Source organism: Capsicum annuum, chromosome 8, assembly GCF_002878395.1.
Source record: "Capsicum annuum cultivar UCD-10X-F1 chromosome 8, UCD10Xv1.1, whole genome shotgun sequence".
Taxonomy (NCBI): domain Eukaryota; kingdom Viridiplantae; phylum Streptophyta; class Magnoliopsida; order Solanales; family Solanaceae; genus Capsicum; species Capsicum annuum.
In genome coordinates this window covers 1243001-1265171 of record NC_061118.1, presented here as the reverse complement: position 1 = coordinate 1265171, position 22171 = coordinate 1243001, and the positions used below count along the sequence as shown (strand labels likewise).

General features: G+C 36.3%; 3 protein-coding genes across 3 annotated transcripts; all 3 read left to right on the top strand.

Annotated features, from left to right (window-relative positions):
- Positions 1-4398: 4398 nt before the first annotated feature.
- LOC107838797 (defensin J1-1) lies at positions 4399-5811 on the top strand. Its single transcript, NM_001398337.1, is given in 2 exon segments — positions 4399-4500; positions 5347-5811. Coding segments are annotated over 2 exon segments (228 nt in total). The 5' UTR covers positions 4399-4436; the 3' UTR covers positions 5511-5811.
- Positions 5812-5892: 81 nt separating this feature from the next.
- LOC107838796 lies at positions 5893-11696 on the top strand. Its single transcript, XM_016681996.2, has 7 exons — positions 5893-6840; positions 9726-9772; positions 10034-10142; positions 10243-10405; positions 10545-10674; positions 10820-10996; positions 11080-11696. Exons 1-7 carry the CDS (start codon positions 6645-6647, stop codon positions 11239-11241), a joined length of 984 nt encoding a protein of 327 aa, XP_016537482.1. The 5' UTR covers positions 5893-6644; the 3' UTR covers positions 11242-11696.
- Positions 11697-11840: 144 nt separating this feature from the next.
- LOC107879603 (uncharacterized protein At4g15970) lies at positions 11841-18250 on the top strand. The gene is made up of 4 exons (XM_016726616.2): positions 11841-14248; positions 15752-16117; positions 17144-17625; positions 18100-18250. Exons 1-4 carry the CDS (start codon positions 13979-13981, stop codon positions 18158-18160), a joined length of 1179 nt encoding a protein of 392 aa, XP_016582102.1. The 5' UTR covers positions 11841-13978; the 3' UTR covers positions 18161-18250.
- The last annotated feature ends 3921 nt before the right edge of the window (positions 18251-22171 follow it).

Below are 22171 nucleotides of genomic sequence, written 5' to 3'. Positions count from 1 at the left end.
AGACAACGGGATCCTGTGCAACTTAACCAACTCTCTGAGATAGAGTCTAGCATAATCCTTGGTTGAATACGACGTATGAACTGGCAAGAAATAAGCTAATTTGATCATTCTATCTACAACGACCCAAATTGAATGATCATGCTGACAACGCGGACGAGGCAACCCTATCACACAATTCATGTCCACCACTCCCCACCTCCATGTGGAGATGCTAAACTCCTGCAATGTACCACTAGGCCTTTGGTGCTCAACTTTGACTTGCTAACTGTTCGAAAACTTAGCCACAAACTCTGCAATATATTTCTTCATACCACTTCACCAATAGATTTCTCGCAATTCACGGTACATCTATGTGGTCCCTGGATGAAGATTATAGGCAGCATATGATGCAACTTTAGCTCACCGAGAATATGAATCTTGATAAGAAAATGTGATGGTCGAAGATTATAAGCAGCATATGATGCAACTTCAACTCATCGAGAATATGATTCTTGATAAGAAAATGTGATGGTCGAAGTTTGTAGGCAGGATATGATGCAACTTCAACTCACCGAGTATACGATTCTTGATAAAAAAATGTGATGGTCGAAGATTATAGGCAGAATATGATGCAACTTCAATTCATCGAGAATATGATTCTTGAGAAGAAAATGTGATGGACAAAGATTATAGGCAGCATATGATGCAACTTCAACTCATCGAAAATATGATTCTTGATGAGAAAATATGATGGTCGAAGATTATAGGCAGCATATGATGCAACTTCAACTCATCGAGAATATGATTCTTGATAAGAAAATGTGGTATGGCCGAAGATTATAGGCAACATATGATGCAACTTCAACTCTTTTTCATGGCCTATCTACATCTATTTCTCTATAATCTCAAGATAGAGGTCAGATCTGCACTTGACACTCTCCAAACGTCTCCAGTAAAATTATACTGAGTTTATGATTGTTGAGTTATCTAATAAGATGAGTAGAAAACATGTTAATTAACTATGATTAATTGCAAAAGAATTATACATATTAACATATTCATGTATCGATTGATTTAATATAAATATCAAATGTAAATAAATTTTAGCCTTTGTTATGCCCATTTTTTTTATTCATTTTCTCCACTCTTCCTAGGATATGATTTCATATTATCATTCTTTCCAAAATAATGTTGATGTTGACAATTTTGTTGGTTTATAAGAAACTTTGAGTATCAAAATTAAAGAATATAATCAAAGAACTAGAATTTTCTAAAATTGACAACACAACATTATCAAAAATCAAATTTAATACTTCTTTTGTTTTATTTTACTCTTCTTTTATATTCCTCCATTTTTAAATGCGTGTTTCATTTTTCTAGAAAATTAAGTGTTTGTACGAACTTATTCTTAATAAATATCTTGAAAAAATTATATTAACTAGTCTTTTTTTTTTAAAAGTTATGTAGAATTTTCTTTATTTTAAGAAGGATACAATTGAAAGAATATTATTAACGTCTTCTTAATTATCTAAAATACTACTTATTTAGGGACGAAATCGAAAGATTAAACCACAATTTATTTAGGAACTAGAGGTGCATAGTCCGTGTCAGCACGGGCCCAACACTATAAATATTTTTTAGCACTAAAATTTGATATTGATGAGATATAAACATAAATGCACATTGATTTAATTAAATATTATTAATTCTAATATATAAATGACTTATAATAATTAAATAGGGGTAATATAATTAAAAAAATATTATTATTTCTAATATATAAATGACTTATAATAATTAATTAGGGGTAATATAGTAAATTATGGAGTAATTAAGGATAAAATGATAAATAATAAAGAGCTAGTCGAAACCAACTCTTCTATAATATAGAAAATTAATAATATTTTTTATTAGTCATTTATGTATTAAAACATTCATAATATTTAACTAAAATATTGATTTCGACATGGCCACTTCAAAAGATGCTCCGTGATTTCACTATATCACCCCTAATTAATTATTATAAGTCATTTATGCATTAGAAAATTAATAGTATTTAATTAAAACAAGAAAAATATGTGTTTATGACATATTTGTTGCAGCTGCTTCAACCGTAATCATCTTTGAGAAGATGATCCAAGACTTTATTGTTCATAGAAGTATCTTTTGTTCCAGTTTTTGTATGAAATAATCCTATGAATATTTGTTCTACATCTTTTCTATATTTTGTAACAGGTCTTAATTATATCATCAAACAATTAAAATAACTCGACTACACGACACATCACACTTTCTTATCATGTAGAAAAAACTATCTTATATCATGTAGAAAAAACTATCTTATAAAACTTCATTTCTTAGCGAGTCCGTCAAATAGTTATTATTTAAAAAGTTATCGTTTTAAATCAATGTACATTTATATTTGTATTTCATCAATATCACATATTAGTGCTAAAAGATGTCTACAGTATTGGGCCCGTGCTGACACGGGCCATGCACCTCGAGTGAGGTGGTTTCGACCACCTCTTCATTTATTATACTACCCCCAATCATTTACTATATTACATCCTAATTGCTCTATAATTTACTATATTATTCCTAATTAATTATTACAAATCATTTATATATTAGAATTAATAATATTTTTTTATTATATTACCCCTAATTAATTATTATAAGTCATTTATATGTTAGAATTTATAATATTTAATTAAAAAAATAGATATTTATAACTTTTGTTTTAGCTGCTTTAACCGTGATTTTACTATATCATCCCTAATTAATTATTATAAGTCATTTATGTATTAAAAAATCAATAATATTTAATTCAAAAAAATAGATTACTATATTAACCTGTATCATTTACTATATTACCCCTAATTGCTCCGTAGTTTACTATATTATCCCTAATTAATTATTATAAGTCATTTATATATCAGAATTAATAATATTTTTTATTATATTATTCCTAATTAATTATTATACGTCAACCACCTCTTAATTTACAATATTACCCCTGTCATTTACTATATTACACCCTAATTGCTCCGTGATTTACTATATAATCCCTAATTAATTAGTACAAGTCATTTATATATTAGAATTAATAATATTTTTTTATTATGTTACCCCTTAATTAATTATTATAAGTCCTTTATATATTAGAATTAACAATATTTAATTGAAAAAATAGATATTTATAAAGTTTGTTTCAGCTGTTTTAACTGTGATTTTACTATATCGTCCCTAATTAATCATTATAGGACATTTATGTATTAAAAAGTCAATAATATTTAATTAAAAATAGATTACTATAATACCCCCTATCATTTACTATATTACCCCTAATTGCTCCGTGATTTACTATATTATCCCTAATTAATTATTATAAGCCATTTATATATTATAATTAATAATATATTTTATTATATTATCTCTAATTAATTATTATAAGTCATTTATATATTAGAATTAATAATATTTAATTAAAAAATAGATGTCATGTCTGCCTATATTACCCCTAATTGCTCCATAATTTACTGTATTACCCCTAATTAATTGTTATAAGTCATTTATATATTAGAATTAGTAATATTTTTAATACTATATTACCCCTAATTAATTATTATAAGTCATTTGGTTTCGATCGCTGCTTCATCATTTACTATTTTACCCCTAATTTCTCCATGATTTACTCTATTACCCCTTATTAATTATTATAAGTCATTGATATATTAGAATTAATAATATATTTTTATTATATTACCCCTAATTAATTATTATAAGTCATTTATATATTAGAATTAATAATATTTAATTAAAAAAATAGATATTTATGACGTTTGTTTCAGCTACTTTAACCGTGATTTTACTATATCATCCTTAATTAATTATTATAAGTCATTTATTTATTAAAAAATTAATAATATATAATTAAAAAATAGATGACATGTCTGCCTATATTACCCCTAATTAATTATTATAAGTCATTTATTTATTAAAAAATTAATAATATATAATTAAAAAATTGATGAGACATACTTGAACTTTAGGAGGGTCATATTACCCCTAGATTAATTAAAATCGTATTTTTGACAACCTTAGTGCCTACGTGGACCTTCAGTGTGTTGATTTACTGACGTACCACTGTTGGGAGCACTACCTCCATAATGGGCCCTACAACGCGCGATTCAGATTAGTTGAGACTCCAATACGGACATCAAAAATAGATGGAAAACCAAAAAAAAACAAAATAAAAATAATGTGTGTTTAATTTTCATTTGTAGATTAGTCAAAGTTATACACTCACAAATTCATGATAATCAACTTTTTCATCATACATGGCTAGGCTTTTTGAAAATCTATATATATTTAGTAGTGGCGTCTTCATTCTTTACCCACATAGAAGAAATAGAAATTATTATTTGAAAAAAAAAAAAAGATCCAAAAATATTATTATGGCTGGCTTTTCCAAAGTAGTTGCAACTATTTTTCTTATGATGTTGCTGGTTTTTGCTACTGGTAATTCATTTTCTTTTCTTTTTTTCCAAAGTAGTTCAACTAATGGTATGACGATATTTAATACAACAACATATCAAGTACTAAAATTTCACAAGTGAGGTCTGAAAAAGGTAAAGTGTATACAGAATATATATATAAAAACTATTTCTTCACTCGTTTGAACTCTTATGTTAAATTTAAAGGCGGATTCTGCAAGTTCAACTAATGGTATGACGGTATTTAATACAACAATAATATGTCAGTAGTAAATTTTCACGAGTGAGGTCTGAGAAAGGTAAAGTGTACATAGGTTTAATTTTACCATTACTTCGGAGCAGTGGCGGAACCAGAAATTTGATGAAGATAGTGTAAATTGCAGTTGCTTCAAGGGTGTGCAAAATTAAATATATACTCATAATAGCCAACATTTAACCTATATACACAATACATTTTTTTGATGAAGGGTATGCACTTGACCACCTTTTAATATAGGTGGCTCTGCTCATGCTTTGGAGAAGTAGAAAAGCAGTTTTCAAAAGACCCTCGGCCCAAGTGAGATTTAATAGGAAATGAAATTTAAATTTAAAAAAAAAAATGAATGCTTTTTGGAATTTGTAATCCAAAAGTAAGGAACCAAAAGTCTTATTATCCCTAAGCATATAACATATACTGAACAATAATAATAGCAAAGGTGGATGTACCATACGAAATAAGTTGATATCGAATTTATCGGAATTCAATATTTTTGATTGAGCTCATATATTTATATGTAAAATAACTCCATGACTATCACAACAAATAGTAATATTAAAGTAAAAACTTAATTATATTCTGAATCTACTTCTGATATTTTACGTTGATATACAGATATGATGGCGGAGGCAAAGATCTGCGAGGCGTTGAGCGGCAACTTCAAGGGGTTGTGCCTTAGTAGCCGCGATTGTGGTAATGTTTGCCGTAGAGAGGGATTTACCGATGGCTCTTGCATTGGATTCCGTCTTCAATGCTTCTGCACGAAGCCCTGTGCTTAATTAACTCTTGAGAGGTGAAAGTCTGGATGGATAGATTGAAAAAAGATAAATTACTATGAATTAATGAGTATTTTATAGTTTGTTGTTGTGCTTTTATTTGTCATGAAATAAAGACCATTTGGATTAATGGTTGCTATGGAAAAAAAGTTGTTGTCAACTTTTGATTGTAAGTTTTTTGTTTGGAAGGTTGTTATCTAAAGTATTGTATCGTGTTGTTAGTTTAAATATTTATGTTGATTGTTAGTTGAATTTTATTATTGTATTGTGTCTGTGAAATTATATTATTATGTCACGATTAAAAGTCTTATTTTGATGTGATGATCATTAGGTGTGTGCCTCTCCTATCACGATGAAGATTCGTTCGCCCCTCCAAAGTAACATAATGTATTTAGAAGGTCGTCAAAAGCGGACCTAATAAGTTTTGCCCAAAACGCATTCGGATGCTCACATCTTCAGAAATTCATAGGCTAACAGACACAAAAAATTGCAAAAAATCATCAATTTGAGTCATTTCTCTCATATATTTTAAAAAAGCTCTGACCGCTCCTCCAAAGCAGCACAATTCTTTTAATAGGTCGTCATGAGTGGAGTCAAGAAATTTTGTCCAAAAAGCATGCAGACGCCCTAACCTCTCACCAATTCATAAGCTAACACACATGAAAAATCACAAAATATTCTCAATTCCTGCTATTCGCTTATATGGCGAGAAAAGAAGTTGTGAAATATTTTGAGAGAGAAATTGAGGGGTATTAAGGTCATTTGATAAGTTAATGCATGTGTTAAAAGTCTTTGTATTATTGATACATAGGAAATGAAGTGTATTGCTAATACACACTTTAATACATAATAGAGTGCGCATTAGTTATACATAAACAAAAAGACATATCAAACAAGGTACTACTAATACACATTAACTAATGCATACATTATATTTTTCGATACACTCTACCAAACGAACCCTAATTCACTACTCTAATGCATGCATTAACTTTTCCAATTAATGCAACCAAACGACCCCTTAGAGAGAAAAATTCACTAATTTTAAGCAAAGGGTTAAATCTTTCCACTATCTTCAAAACTTGAAGCGCCTCTTCTTTCTCTCAATCAAGAACAAACCAAGTACCAACCAACAACATGGTGGAAGATGAAGGGAAGAAGGAGGAAGTATTAACACAAGGAAAAGACAAAGAAGAAGGAGAAGAAAAAAGTGAAGAGATGAAGCCATGGGAGCAACATTCTGCTGTGATAAGCATCCCTCGTTATGATTACAATGCTACTTCTTCTCTCCTTGCCAATTCACATTCTGGGTTTCTCATCACTTGCCCCATCAGTCAGTTTTCCACAACCCCATCTTTGCTTTTTTTTATTTTTCCTCTTTTTCTTGAATGTTTGGCTTTTATACAAAAAAAAATCATTAATTTGGGTTTAAAGATTTTCACCGTCTTGTTTTTTCTTGATAACCGTGGTGTTCGGGGCAGCTTATACCTGATACCTTCCACCAGCAGTAGGTACGAGGTAATTCTGCGAAGAAATCACCTAGTGTTTGTCTCGGTTGGGAATTGAATCTGAACCTGAGACCTTATGGTGCTCGATCGAACTTCATTGAACTACTAGGAGACACCCTTTGGATGCTAAAATGAAAGCATATGTTTCTCTTTTTCTTGAATGTTTGGCCTTTATAGAATTTTCATTAAAGAAAAGCTCTAATTTGGGTTTAAAGACAAGTTCTTTTTGTTTTGATAACTGTGGTGTTCGGCCAGTTTATACCTGTCAACTCCTACCAGCAATAGGTACGAGGTGACTTTGGAAAGAAATCACCTGGTGTTTGTCTGTGTTGGGGATTTGAATCTGAGACCTTATGGCTACACCTTTGGCTGCTAAAATGAAAACATATGTTTCATTTAGCAGAAATTACTGAGTTAGGACTTTGGGATTGAGGAAAAGTTAATTGATTGAATTGATTTAGCTTTTTAAGTATATCATTTAGGGAACTGGTATTGTGTGGTAAATGGTGTGTTATCAAATGAAAGTTTCACTAGATTCCTTATTATAATTGGAAAAGTGTAATCTTGCTAGCTAAAATGTGTCCACTAGATGATATTTGGGTTAAAAAGACAAATGATGTAGTATCACAACAACAACAACAACATACATACTCTGTGTAATTTGACAAGTGGAGTATGGTGAGGATAGTGTGCGAATGTGCACAAACCTTACCCTACCTTGACGAGGTAGGGAGGTTGTTTCCCCACAAATTATGTACTAGTATTAGAATGAAAATTAGCTCGAATTGAGCAGGTTGGATGCATAAGATACCGTAGCAGACTCCACAAATTTATGGTTTGAGGAATAGTTGATTGATTGATTGAAATTGATTTATCTTTTCAAGAATATCAGTTAGAGAACCGAATTTGTGTGTTGTTGAATAAAGATTCACAAGATCCATTTGGTTTCGTCTTATATTGAAGAAGAAATGGCAATCTTGCTAGCTAACATGTGTCCATTTTCCTGCACTCAAGGGTGTGGCATAATGGTCAATGAGGTGAATTGAGAACCATGAGGTCTCAGGTTTAAATCTAAGCAAAAACACTAAGTGATTTCCTCCCATCCTTTCAAACCGTTGATAGAGTTACTCGGCAGTGGAAAATAACAGGTACCTCAAGGAATAGTTGATCTTAACGGATTTAGGATTGATGAATAGTTGGTTGATTGAAATTGATTAGATTTCAAGTAAACGAGCTAGGTAACTGATATGGTGTAGCAAATGGTGTGCCTGGCGAATGAAGATTCATCCACGTTCCTTCTTACACTGATAAAAGATGTAACTTTTCTAGCTAAAATGTGTCCACTTCTCTTTATCTTTTGTTTCTGGCAGATGCTTTAACTTTGAAAAGATATAGGCGCTAGTATTTTTCAGTTGGAAAGCCACCTTTAGGTACCCTCTTCAGCTAGCTATTCTGCAAATTACTTCAACAAGCAGTTTTTAGTTGCGTTCTGTTCTGTTCAAAGTTTAAGGGCTTCATTCTGGGCCACATCATTTGAACATGTGGCGTCATCTTGTTGGCCTGAATTAGACCAGACTGCCATGCCACTTGACACATGGCATGAGTTTGGGCCTCAAGATGGAATGGACCTTGAGCTTAACTGTTCGAGTCTTGTAGAACATAAAAGAGGTGAGAAGGCGAAAATATCTTAAACTCAGGAAGTTTAGCTACTTGTAGGGTTTGTTGTTTACACTGTTGTGTTGGTGTGCTTTTGCTTCTTAGTATGAAGTTTGTTGAAAATCAACTCTTCTCAAGGAGAAAATTGTAAAACATTCATAGTAGTCTGAAGCATCTTCCCTAGCAGACTTTTTCTGGGATGTTTCATATTATTTCTATCGGAAATAGCTTCTCTACCTTGTAGAGGTAAGGTCTGCATACACACTATGCTCTCCAGACCCCACTTGTGGGATTACACTGGGTATGTTGTTTGTTTCATATTTGGTTGTGCTATCTGTTTAAAGTTGAAATATTTGCAGCACTCAAGGGTTCAGCTTAGTGGTCGATGAAGTGGATTGAGAGCTATGTGGTCTCAGGGTCAAATCCCCCTTGAGACAAAAACACTAGGTGATTTCTTCCATCTGTCCTACCTTTGGTGGAAAGAGTTAGGTATCGTATGGAAATAGTCGAGGTGGGCGAAAGCTGGTCTGGACGCCAAAATTATCCCAAAAAAGGGTTGAAATGTTTGACCTCTCACTGTTTAACTTGAATTAGGAGCCTAGCATTTAGTCACCCAAGGGAACTGTCTAGACAGTGGAAGAAATTTTGGATCCAAATCTTGACTAGTGATTGAAGAAACTGGAGTTACCTTCTTATGCGTTACATGCCCCTTTGAGATTCGTCACTACTAAAAGGAACACATACAAGATTCGTCACTACTAAAAGGAAATCCTACCATCAACTTCATGACCTTAGAGGCATGTACCGGCAAGTTTAAGGGGCTATCGATGTATTCCGCCTTAGATAAAGAATGTGTCCTTAGTGCCGTATGCCTAAAAGGTCGAGTCCTATGCTGAGGATAGGATTTTAGTCAAACATAGGATTCTATTCTTGCACTTTTACCTTATTTCTTAAAATGGATAAGTGACTCATGGCTTAGCATGTCATAGTACAAAAAAAGTTTATTTGTTTACTCTTTGGTATTTCCTAAAAGTTTTTTTCTTTTTGTTCTCAGAGAGGGAGAAAAGTGCAACAAAAGAAGCTATAGGCATCCTTGAAAAGGTTATTTGTTTACTTTTTGGTATTTTCAGTTCTTCTATTATTTTGTTTCAAAGAAGTTCTGAACAAGTGAACCTTTCATATCGCTTTTCCAGTGGAGTTGTGCACCTTTCAATTCAAATGATCCTAGTTTTCCTTTAAAAATCCATATTATTTTGTATTGCACCCATAAGTTAGTGCTAAATTTTTAAATTTATCTGTGTGACCCTTGTTTTGGAAAGAATGCTAAATATAGATATTTTTGGTTTTTGGTTTTCCTGTCAGTATATTGATTCAGATCATGATGCTAAGCGAAGGAAAACATGCGTGGAAGATGCTGATAAAGAATGTGATGGGGCACGAGAACGTGCAGCTAATGAGCATGTGAATTCTGGTATTACCGCTTCTTCAACATTTTGATATCCTTTGTGTATTTACTGATACAAAGGTTTACTAGGAGTAGTGTCAAACAGTTCTTCGTTTGCCCCGTGCAGAATCTAGTACATCTATGGAGAAAAGTGACATTCTCTCGCTTGTCAAGTTAACGAGAAGCGGATTAGTTCTCTTTAAATTTCCATTCGACAAGTCTCCACCAATTGCTGACATCGTTTCACAGGTTTTTCAGTCCCTAGAATCTGGAATATTGAAGTCTCCTCTGTGAGTTGCTCCCTCTTTTGTTTGCTCTCGATTAATTTTTGAGCTCTTATCTACGCGTAATATTGCTTTATGAGCTCTCGAAGATTACTTCTAATACAGAAGAAACTAAGACGATCATGACTTTTATCGTGTTATGCAGTTGGTGCAATCGGATATTACCAATTCAAGGTACTTGCTGTTTAGATGAGAAGGAACTTAAGAAGATCGTGACAAAGCTCGTAGGGAAGTTTATGAACAGTAGGCAGAAGGAGACTGGAAACACTGTTAAGGTAAACCTTGGCTTTCGTATCTTTTTGGCACCAGCTAATCCCGCATTCTCTTACATGAGTATTACGTTCAGTAGGTAGCTCAAGCATTTTGCTCCCCGTGGGTCGATCATTCTAAAGATAACTTGTAGAACTAATGACATTATAGTTTGCAGTTGGTTATAACAGGAGAGGGATTGAAGAAACCGAGATGAAGAATCTTCGAAAATCTTCCAGTGATTCTGATGCATTTGCTTTGTTGGATCGCAACAAATGCTTCAGCGTCGTGGCAGCAGCAGTGAAAGAAGTTGTGCCAGATTCGATGGTGGATTTGAAAAATCCGGAGGTCAAACTATTTGTCATCCGTGACATGTGCATTTTACTTCCTTCTGTATCTTTAATGTACTGACTGTAGCTTCTCTTTTGCAGCTCTCTGTGCTCGTTGAGGTACTTCCGCTTTCTGGAGTACCGGATAAAACAGCCATAGTTGGTGTATCGGTTCTTCCACGAGCACTTGTTAGTACAAAGCCTCGACTTTGCATCAAGGCCTTAGTCTCCGATACAAAAGAGATGAATAAGAAGAAAAAATAACAGTACCTCAATGAACAGGAAGTTTCCCTAGTCCCTCGTCTCAACCGGAACAGGATGCAAATTCCAATTTTTTGTCGAAACCACCTCTTGCAGAAATGCAAACGTAAGGTTGCCTACAATAGACCTTGGTGGTCCGGCCTTGCTTACAATAGACCTTGTTGGTCCGGCCCTGCCTACAACCGACCTTGCTGGTCCGGCCCTGCCTACAACAGACCTTGGTGGTCCAGCCCTGCCTACAATAGCTCGCTCATAGCGGGAGTTTAGTGCACCAGGCTGCCGTGTTGGTGGTTGCTACTATATTGCTAGTTGAGATTCTTATGCTAGTTGAAGTATCAGAGTACTATTACTTCTCATTTTTATTTGCATTTAGTATAATGTTGTTGTCTATGATGTTATTGGATGTTGTAATTTCTGTTGTATTTTGTTCTTTTATTTTTGTTGGTGGTGTTGAGTGATGTCTATGGTTTCGGATAGATAGTTTTTAGTGTTATCTTGTGGCTATTGTATTGTCTTGTAGCTAGCGGTGATAGTTTATTTTGCATACTGTACTAGTTTATATGCATTGATGTTTTGTGTTTGTTATACTGTTATCGGTCCTAAGCTGTGGGTCTATCGGAAACAGTCTCTCTCCTTTACCAGAGGTAGTGGTATGATCTGCGTACACTCTATCCTCCCCAGATCCCATTATGTTGGAATATATCGGATATGTTGTTGTTGATCTTGTTCTTTTACTATTCATTTTCTAGATTGTTTTATCTTGAGTCGGGGGTCTGTCGAAAACAACCTCTCTATCTTACCGTTGAGGTAGTGGTATGAAAAGCGTACACTTATCCTCCTCAGGTACCGCTTGGTGGAAATATACTGGGTTTGTTTTTATTGTTGTTGCAGTAGTAGTATAATGTTGGTTGTTTAAGATGAATTTAAATGAAAAAGAATGGCGAATAATGATTTATACAGTCGATTTCAACTTGTTTGATACAAAGGCGTAGTTGTTTGTTGCCTCACACTTTCAGCGCGACGCGTTGCAATGTAGCAACTTGTTATTTTTGTATCATAAATTTTATACTAATTGCATCGGGCTGTCCTTTTTTTTTTCTTTCTGCTCTATCTTCTTCAAAGTCTAAGCCGGGGTCTATCGGAAACAACCTTTTTACTTTTTCAAAGGTGGTGGTATGGACTGTGTTCATCTTACCTTCTCTAGATCTCACTTCGTGGGAATACACTGAGTTTGTTGTTGTTATTGTATCTTCTTCAAAGCTTAAATGATTCACCGTCGTGTAGTGTTTTCATTATGTGTAGGGTTCGAGGATATAATGGTCACATATAATCGTGTAGGGTTTTCGTTATGGGTAGGGTTTGAGGATATCATGGTCACATATAATTAGAGGCGAATTTAAGATTTATAAATAAATATGTTAAGAGTTTTGAGTTTTGTAGGATGATGACGATCAGGTGCTACTTTTTGCTGCCACGTGTTTGCTGCGTTGTTCATGCAAACTTTAAGCATGACATTCAAATTCTCAAATCAATCTTTTAAAATAATTTTAAATTTCATAGCATGATTTGAAATTATGAAATAAAATTATATGTCGAAATATTAATTTAATCTCATGATTTTAAATTGTGAAATGAAATTATATTTCCAAAGGCTTAATACTTTTTCAATTTCATTTTAGTTGATCATTATTATCATATTATCGCTACTAATTGTTATTTAGATTATTATTTCTTAAAAATAATTTGAAGAATAAATAATTAATTCTTAGAAATCATTTGATTTGAGGTATAAGGTATAATAGTCTTGCAATAAAATGCAGGATTATTTTATTCCGTCATTTATACTTGAGCAATGAGATAACTTATTTCATACATATGATGTGATGATTAATCTCAAAAAATTAATTATTTTGAGATAACTTATTTTTAATTAAACAACTTTGAAAATATTTTTTTGTTTTTTTTTATATGTCAAAAGTGGCGAGTAAAAATAAAATTTTTCATTTTAGAATTGCGTGACAAATAAAAATGAACGAAGCGAAGAAATAAGATGAATAATATGGAACAATCGGTAGTGGACATGTTTGTCTTTTCTTCATATGTCAAAAGTGTCCAGTAAAAATGAATTTTCATTGTAGAAAGAGTAAATGCTCTGTTTCTACTCTGAATTATGCACGAAATTGTTGAGACATATCTGAATTTTAGGAGTGTCTTATTACCCCTAAACTAATTAAAATCGTATTTTTGACAATCTTAGTACCTACGTGGAACATACGTGGCACATCAGTGAATCAACATACTGAAGATTCACATAGGCATATGTATGTGCCACGTAAGAACTAAAATTATCAAAAATACGATTTTAATTATTTCAGGAATAATAGGACCCTCCTAAAGTTCGAATGTGTCTCAACAATTTCATAAAAATAAGATGAATAATGAATTAATGGATAATGAACACGTAAAAATAAACAGAGTGGTAGCAGCTTGGTGCAGCTCATTTTGGGGAAAGAGCGCGGTTGAAAAGTAGTTAGCCAAATCTCTCAATTAAATTTAAATTAATCCAATTTAAATTAAGTATAAATACTTAATTAACTCCACTTCGCCCCCCCCCCCCCCCCCCCCAGCCTTCTCTCTCTCTCTCTCTTCAACCGTTTCTCCTTTATATTCTCAATTACTAATAATTTTTTCCGTTACACTCATTTCCACCGTCACCGTCACCGCATTATTATAGCCGGAGATGTTAAACACATTGTTGCCGACGACTACGGCGACAGCGACTACGACGGCTAGTGGTGGTGGTGTTGGAGGTGCTACGGGGAATTCGGTTTTGTTTGTTCGTCGTATAGCGACGGTAGCGTTATTTGCATCGTTATGTTGTTTTGTGATATACAGAGGAGGAGAAAACCTCGGGTTAATGATACCTGGTTCGTTCACCAGCTCGCGTGGCTCCTTTTTTCTACCCGTAAATGATGTCAATGCCAATATCTCTGCTGTAGCAGCTTCATCGGTGAGGATCGGCTCTCATTTTCGCTTATTTTATGAATTTTGATTGATTTTTTCAAGCTAAATTGGATTAGATTAGCTCGATATTTTAATATGCGAGTACTATATGTTGGTTGCTTCATTGGTGAGGATCGCTCTCATTTTCGCTTGTTCTATGTTTATCTTAGCTTACATTTTATGAATTTTTGATTTCATAAAATACGTTTGATTAATCGTTGAAACTAAATTGGATTGGATTAGCTCGATATTTAAAAATTTAAAAATTTAGATATTGAGAAACAGTACGTGGCTCCTTCTTTCTCCTCGTTGAAAATGTCTCTGCTGCAGTTTCCTTATTTTCGCTTATTTTATGAATTTTTGTTAGAATCCGTTTGATTAATTTTTGAAGCTAGGTGATTTCTTCTTATCTGTTTTAGCTTGGAGGACAGAGTTACATGTTGCTGGTGGGAGGTGGCAGTCTCGTGTAATTAGTCGAAGTATGGGCAAGCTGGCCTTTTTATGTAAAAAAGTAAAGCTAAATTGGATTAGATTAACTCGATATTTCAAAATTAAAATTTAGATATTCAGAAACAATAAAAGAGTACTTACTGTATGTTGGTTGCTTCATCGGTAGCGATCACTCACATTTTTGCTTGTTCTATGTTCCTCTAAGCTTACATTTTATGAATTTTTGATTTTGTAAGAATACGTTTGATTAATCTTTGAAGCTAAATTGGTGGATTAAAGCAACTCAATATTTAACCATTAAAAAATTTAGATATTCTGCAACAATATAAGAGTACTATATGTTGCAATTATCTCATGTCAATAAGGGAATGCCATTTCTTGTACAAAAAGCATCCCACGTCAATGCGGAGTTGGGGGAAGGGCTATGATGTAGACAACCTATACTAATGCAAGCATTAGTGGCTGCTTTTATAGCTCGAACAAGTGATCAATATGAAAAAAAAAATATATTTTCTTGGTGAGGATTGATCGTTCTTCTCGTAATTTCAGTTATTTTCTTTTCGTGTTGATTTCTTCATATGATTACTCATCTAATTTTTATTCTTTCAGAAAGTCACCTTTTTAATGAGATAATAACTATGTTTACCTTGAAAATGATACAGTTTAGTTTGTATATGAGGTCAAGAGCATGCATGTTAAATCTAACTTTGCTTGCTATCCCTTTACCAAGGGATTGATTATCCAATACAAACTATTAATTGAGGAAGAAGGACTTTAAAATTTTGAGTTTCTAGCTTAAGAAAATTAGTATTACTTACTGTGTTTCAATTTATGTGGTACTTTTCGTTTGTTATGAGTCAATTTGATTAATTTTTGAAGCTAAAATTGATTAGATCCGCTCAATATTTAAAATTATAATGTAGATATTCAAAAACTATAGGAAAAATTACAATTTGTATCATGTCAATATGATGAAAAAACTATATCAGAAAAAGACATTTATTCAGGATAGTGTGACATTTCACTTGATCTTTGCTCAAAACTCCAAATTTTTATGTAGGATAGTGAGGAGTACAAGCTTGAGAATGTGTTGAAGAATGCTGCTATGGATGATAAAACAGTGATCTTAACAACATTGAATGAAGCATGGGCTGCTCCTAATTCAGTTGTTGATCTGTTTCTTGAAAGTTTTAGGATTGGAGATCACACCCGTCGGCTTTTGAATCATTTAGTGATTGTTGCTCTTGACGAGAAGGCGTTCTCCAGATGTTTAGCTGTACATACTCATTGCTATGCACTAGTAACTGAAGGTGTTGATTTTTCAAAGGAAGCTTACTTCATGTTCCCTGACTACTTGAAGATGATGTGGAGAAGGATTGACTTTTTGAGGGTGGTGCTTGAAATGGGATACAACTTTGTCTTCACGGTATACTTTCTAGTGCTCATATTAATTTTCTGTACTTTTTCTAGCACGATACCTATTATTTCAAATTGTATCTGTTCCACTTGTTTCTTAGAAACGAAGCAGGAAAGGAAATGAAAGTCTTCCAGAAATACTTGATTAACATTTTAATTTGTGGATATCTTTTGTTTCTGGTTTACCATTACTTGGGTTAGGCATGCCATAAATCCAGAAAGACATGACCCGAGGGAACCGTCTGTATTATGCTCTGTATTATTTGACTAACTTGGCATAGTTATGACTTATGTGAATATACATAATCTAGAGCCACTTCTTGACCAAATTTTAGTTTATATTCCAATGGCTTTCATTTTCAGACATTATACAGAGGTCTCTCTTTTTCTTGTTTGAAATCTGCCCAAGTATGAAGCTTGAAAAAGAAGTTTCTTGCCACGTTGAAATTTTGAGGAAACTATGCTTGATTATAAAGATTTAACTTAAACGAGTCTGATGAAAGGTGAACATGCAGTCTTCTAATCTAGCTAAGTTAGGTAACCTAAGTGTTATCAAGTTTGATGTAATGTTCAACTAGTTTTTATAAATAAATAAAGTCCACTTTCCCAAAGAAGACATATAGTCTTCAACTGCTTTTTTGAATTTTCCTTACAAATCATTCTTTCTAATTACTATAACGGTAGTTGTCTGGTTACACCTTTCCTTTTTTGTTCTGTTTGGTAATCTCTGCTTCTGGTTAACCAAATTTAGAAGAACAGTGGCATGAATTCTGCTGTACGTACCACTTGATATGCGCTGTATATGTTTCTGCTATATGTACCACTTGATATGCGCTGTGTATGTTGCTTATCTTTTGCATTATTTGTGATGTCTGTTGAAGATTCACTTTTAGCTGCTTGAATAATTCTTCTTATCAGGACTTCAATATATTGGGAAATTTTTGATGTCATGTAGCGTAGTTAAATGTATTACATAGTGTATTTTAACTGGCAAACGTGTTCCATAATTAAGACTATAGTTGCTTCTATCTGCTAGGACGCCGATGTTATGTGGTTCAGAGATCCATTTCCTCACTTTCACGAGGATGCAGACTTTCAGATAGCATGTGATCATTTCTCAGGCGACCCAGATGATGTGGAGAATAGACCTAATGGTGGTTTCAGTCATGTAAGGTCGAATAATAGATCAATTGAATTTTACAAGTACTGGTATTCGTCACGAGAGAAGTATCCAGGTTTGCATGATCAAGATGTTCTTAACAATATCAAGAGTGATTCTTTCATTTGGGATATTGATCTCAACATGAAATTCTTGGACACAACATACTTCGGTGGATTTTGTGAACCTAGCAAAAATCTGAGTGAAGTATGCACAATGCATGCTAATTGCTGTTTTGGGCTGGAAACCAAACTTCACGATCTTAGAATCCTTCTTCAAGACTGGAAAAACTTCTTGTCGTTGCCACCAGCAGAGAAGATATCATCGAAGTTATCATGGAGAGTTCCTCAAAACTGCAGGTAAGATTTCCTTCTGTCATGATTTGCTAGATTTTGTGCTGACTGAAATGCTATTTGAAGTCGATATACTAACACCATCCTGCTTTACGTTCAAATATGCAACGTCATGAAATACCTTAAACTTGACATGTTTCTGCAAACATAACCGATTCATAGTGTTGTAATGGAAACATAAATCTGTTTTTCCTTGTTTAACGCTCGTCAATTGATAAGAGTCTGCCCACGATTCCTCCTCCCACATTTTTCAACCCCACCTCCCCTGTCCTCTGCATGTTAGCAATGTTTGTGCATACACGCGTGTGTTGACTCGTTCTAAATTCCTAGTAATTGTCAAGTGGAATGCATTCCTCTTGTTCGATAATGGAATGGTTTACTGTTTTACTTGTCATGGTATGGCTTTGTTCTTGGTCTTGTTTATTAGATGTGGAGTTATCATTTCTACATTTTGACGCACTTTCCTTTTGTTTTTGGCAGTCTTGATTCTCTTCGGCGCTATGCTCCGCCACCAGTGAACATAACAGTTGAACAGACATAGAAGATTGGTTGAAATTTTGTAACTTTAGTTGCTTTTGCTCTTTTAGAAATATGAAGTAATTGAAAAGGTAAAGAAAAATTTCCTTTTCCATATCCCCCCTTCTCTTAAGTCCGTGAACGCGACACTTCCAAATGCCACTTCGTCCTGCATCCGTTTTTAAGATATAGACATCCCTGCAATCGTGAGCTAACACTCATTGAAAGTTGTAAAAAAATGGCTCGTTTGTGCCGTTTCATCCGTTTTACTTGCAAAATGGCTTCAACGGCCTCGCCGGACTACCCAAATCCATTCCACAACCCATCGGAGGTTTGTCGGTCAATTTTCGCCTCAAACCGTGATCGGGCCCGCCCTTGTAACCGTGGGTCAATACTCACCGAAGTCGTAAAAAATGGCCAATTTGTGCCGTTTCGCTTGTTTGACTTGTATAATGGCCCCAACAGCCACATCAGACCACTCAGATTCACTTCACAGTTCGCCAGAGGGCCGCTAGTCGATTTTCTCCTCAAATCGAGCTCGGGCCTTGGGCCACCCTCGCAATCGTGGGCTAACACTTGCTGAAACTCGCAAAAAATAGCCCGTCCGGGTCTTTCACCCGTTTGACATTCAAAATGGCCCCAATGACCCCGTCAGACCACCCAGTACACTTTACAACCCTCTGGTTGATTTTCGTCTCAAATCAAACCTGGGCCCACCCCTACAATCGTAGGCTAACACTGATCAAAAGTCGCAAAAATATTCGTTCACACTGTTTTACTTATTTGACTTGCAAAAATGGTTCGTTCACACTATGGTAGTCCGGTCGATTTTTGATCAAAATCACGCCTGGCCCCAGGGCCCACCCCAAAAATCGGGGGCTATAGCATACCGATTTTGCCCGAAAACACTTCGTTCGTGTTGTTTCGCCCGTTTGACTACCCAAACTGCCGCGTTCTAAAAAAAGGCCCATACTAGGCCACTCCCTAGCCTGCCTGGGGCAGTCCGGTCGATTTTTGACCAAAATCACGCCCGGCCCCCAGGCCCAAACCGAAAACCGTAGGCTATAGCACACCAATTTAGCTCAAAAATACATCGTTCATGCTGTTTTGCCCGTTTGACCACCCAAATCGCTTCGTTCTAAAAAAAGACCCAAACTAGGTCGCTCCTCAGCCTGCCTGGGGCAGCGCGGTCAATTTTCGGCCAAAATCATGTATGGCCCCCGAGCCCCCCTAAAAATCGTGGGCTTTAGCACACTGATTTAGATCGAAAATACCCCGTTCACCGTTTCGCCCGTTTGACCACCCAAATCACTCTGTTATAAAAAAAGGCCCACACTAGGCCGATCCCCAGCCTGCTAGGGCAGCCTGACCGATTTTTGGCTAAAATCACGCCCGAACCCTAGGCCCACCACAAAAACTGTGGGCTATAGCACACTAATTTGGCCTGAAAATGCCCCGTTCGGGTTGTTTCGCCCGTTTGACCACCCAAACCGCCCTGTTCTCAACAAAGGCCCACACTAGGACGCTCCCCAGCCTGTCTAGGGAGGCCCGATTGATTTTTGGCCAAAATAATGCCTGGCTTGCTGGCCAACCCTGAAAATCATGGGCTATAGCACACCGATTTGTCCCAAAATCATCCCGTTCGCTCCGTTTCGCCCGTTTGACTACCCAAACCGCTCTGTTCTCTAAAAAGGCCCACACTACGTCGCTCCCCAACTTGCCTGGGGCAGCTCGATCGATTTTTGACAAAAATCACGCCCGACCTCGGGCCCACCCAAAAAATCGTGGGCTATAGCATGCCGATTTAGCCCGAAAATGCCTCATTTGTGCCGTTTTTCCCGTTTGACAACCCAAATTGCCCCGTTCTAAAAAAAGGCCCACACTAGTCCTCTCCCCAACCTGCCTGGGCAGCCCAGTCGATTTTCCTTCAAAATCATGCCCGGCCCCTGGGCCAACCTCAAAAATCATTGGCTATAGCAAACCGATTCGGCTCGAAAACACCCCATTCACGTTGTTTTACCCGTTTGACCTCCTAAGCCGCCTCGTTCTAATAAAAGGCCCACACTAGGCCGCTCCCCAACCTGCCTGGGGCAGCCTGACTAATTTTTGGCCAAAATCACGCTCGGCCCCGGGCTCACCCCAAAAATCGTGGGTTATAGCTCACTGATTTGTTTCAAAAATACCCCGTTAGTGCCATTTCTCCCATTTGACAACCCAAACCGCCCCGTTCTCTATAAAGGGTCACTCTAGGCCGCTCCTTAGCCTGCCTCGGGTAGTTCGATCGATTTTCGACCAAAATCACGCCCGACCACGGGGCCTACCCCAAAAATTGGGGGTTATAGCATACCAATTTTGCTTAAAAATGCTTCGTTTGCGTCGATTTGACCGTTTGACCACCTAAACCGCACCGTTCTAAAAAAAGGCTCAAACTAGGCCTCTCCCCAGCCTGCCTATGGCAACCCGATCGATTTTCGACCAAAATCACGCCCGCCCCCATGCCCAAACCGAAAACCGTAGGCTATAGCACACCAATTAGGCCCAAAGATGTCCCGTTCGCGCCGTTTTGCTCGTTTGACAACCCAAACTGTTCCGTTCTAAAATAAGACCCATACTAGGTTGCTCCCCAGCCTGCCTGGGCAGCACGATCAATTTTTGGCCAAAATCACGTTCGATTCCTGGGCCCACCCTAAAAACCGTGGGCTCTAGCACATCAATTTGGCTCGGAAAAGCCCTGTCGTGTCGTTTTGCCCGTTTGACCACCCAAATTGCCCCGTTCTTAAAAATACACTAAGCCACTCCCCAGCCTGCCTGGGGCAGCCCAGTCGATTTTAGGCTAAAATCACGCTCGGCCCCCGGGCCCACCCCAAAAATCGTGGGCTATAGCACACCGATTTACCCTAAAAATGCTCCATTCGCGCTGTTTTGCTCATTTGACCACCCAAACCACCGTTCTCTCAAAAAAGGCCTAAACTAGGCCGCTCCCTAGCCTGTCTAGGGCAGCTCGGATAATTTTTAACCAAAATGACCCTCGGCTTCCGGGCTAACCCCAAAAATCGTGGGCTATAGCACATTGATTTGGCCAGAAATTGCCCCGTTTGCACTGTTTCGCCTGTTTGACCAACCAAAGCGCCCCGTTCTAAAAAAGGCCCACACTAGGCCACTCCTCGCCCCGCCTGGGGAAGCCTTGCCAATTTTTGTCCAAAATCACACTCGGCCCCCGGGACCACCCCGAAAACCATGGGTAGCCCACCGATTAGGCTCGAAAATGCTCCGTTCGTGCCATTTCACCCGTTTGACCACCCAAACCACCCCGTTCTTAAAAAAATCCTAGACAATGCCGCTCCCCAGCCTGCCCAAGTGATACGATTCAAATGGCCACCTTAGCTTTATTCGAAGTGAGTATGTGGGGCATTAAGCTTTGGTCACATTAAGGAAATGCTTCGATTCGCGCCATTTCACTCGTTTGACCACCCAAACCACCCCGTTCTCAAAAAAGGCCTAGACAATGCCGTTCCCCAGCCTGCCCAATTGATACGATTCAAATAGCCACCTTAGATTTCAATGACATCATTCGAAGTCAGTACGTGGGGCATTAAGCTTTGGTCACATCAAGGAAATGGGATCCTACATGGAGGGGCCGATTTGAGTACGCCAAAGAGTAATCCTACGTGTGAAAGATTGCTTGGAGCATTGAAGATTGAGGATTCACGGTTTTGGGCCTTCATTAAGGACATTTTGGTTACTTAGCCTTGTCTAAGTAACACTCCATGACCACCCCTTTTCATTAAGGGTATTGCGGTCATTTTGTTATGTAATAAGTTAGACTATAAATAGGTTCTATTAGTTCATTTTCTAGCTAGTTTATGAAAGATGAAAAATTGAAACACTTGAAATACTCTCTCTTGAGAATAGACCACCTTAGTATAGTCTTAGTTAGGACTTGGAAAAGTCATCCTTAGTATAGGGCTTGAAAAAACCAATATTGTTCTTTGCTTGGAAACGGTGGATCTTGAGGTGAGTTGATTACCTTGGCGGT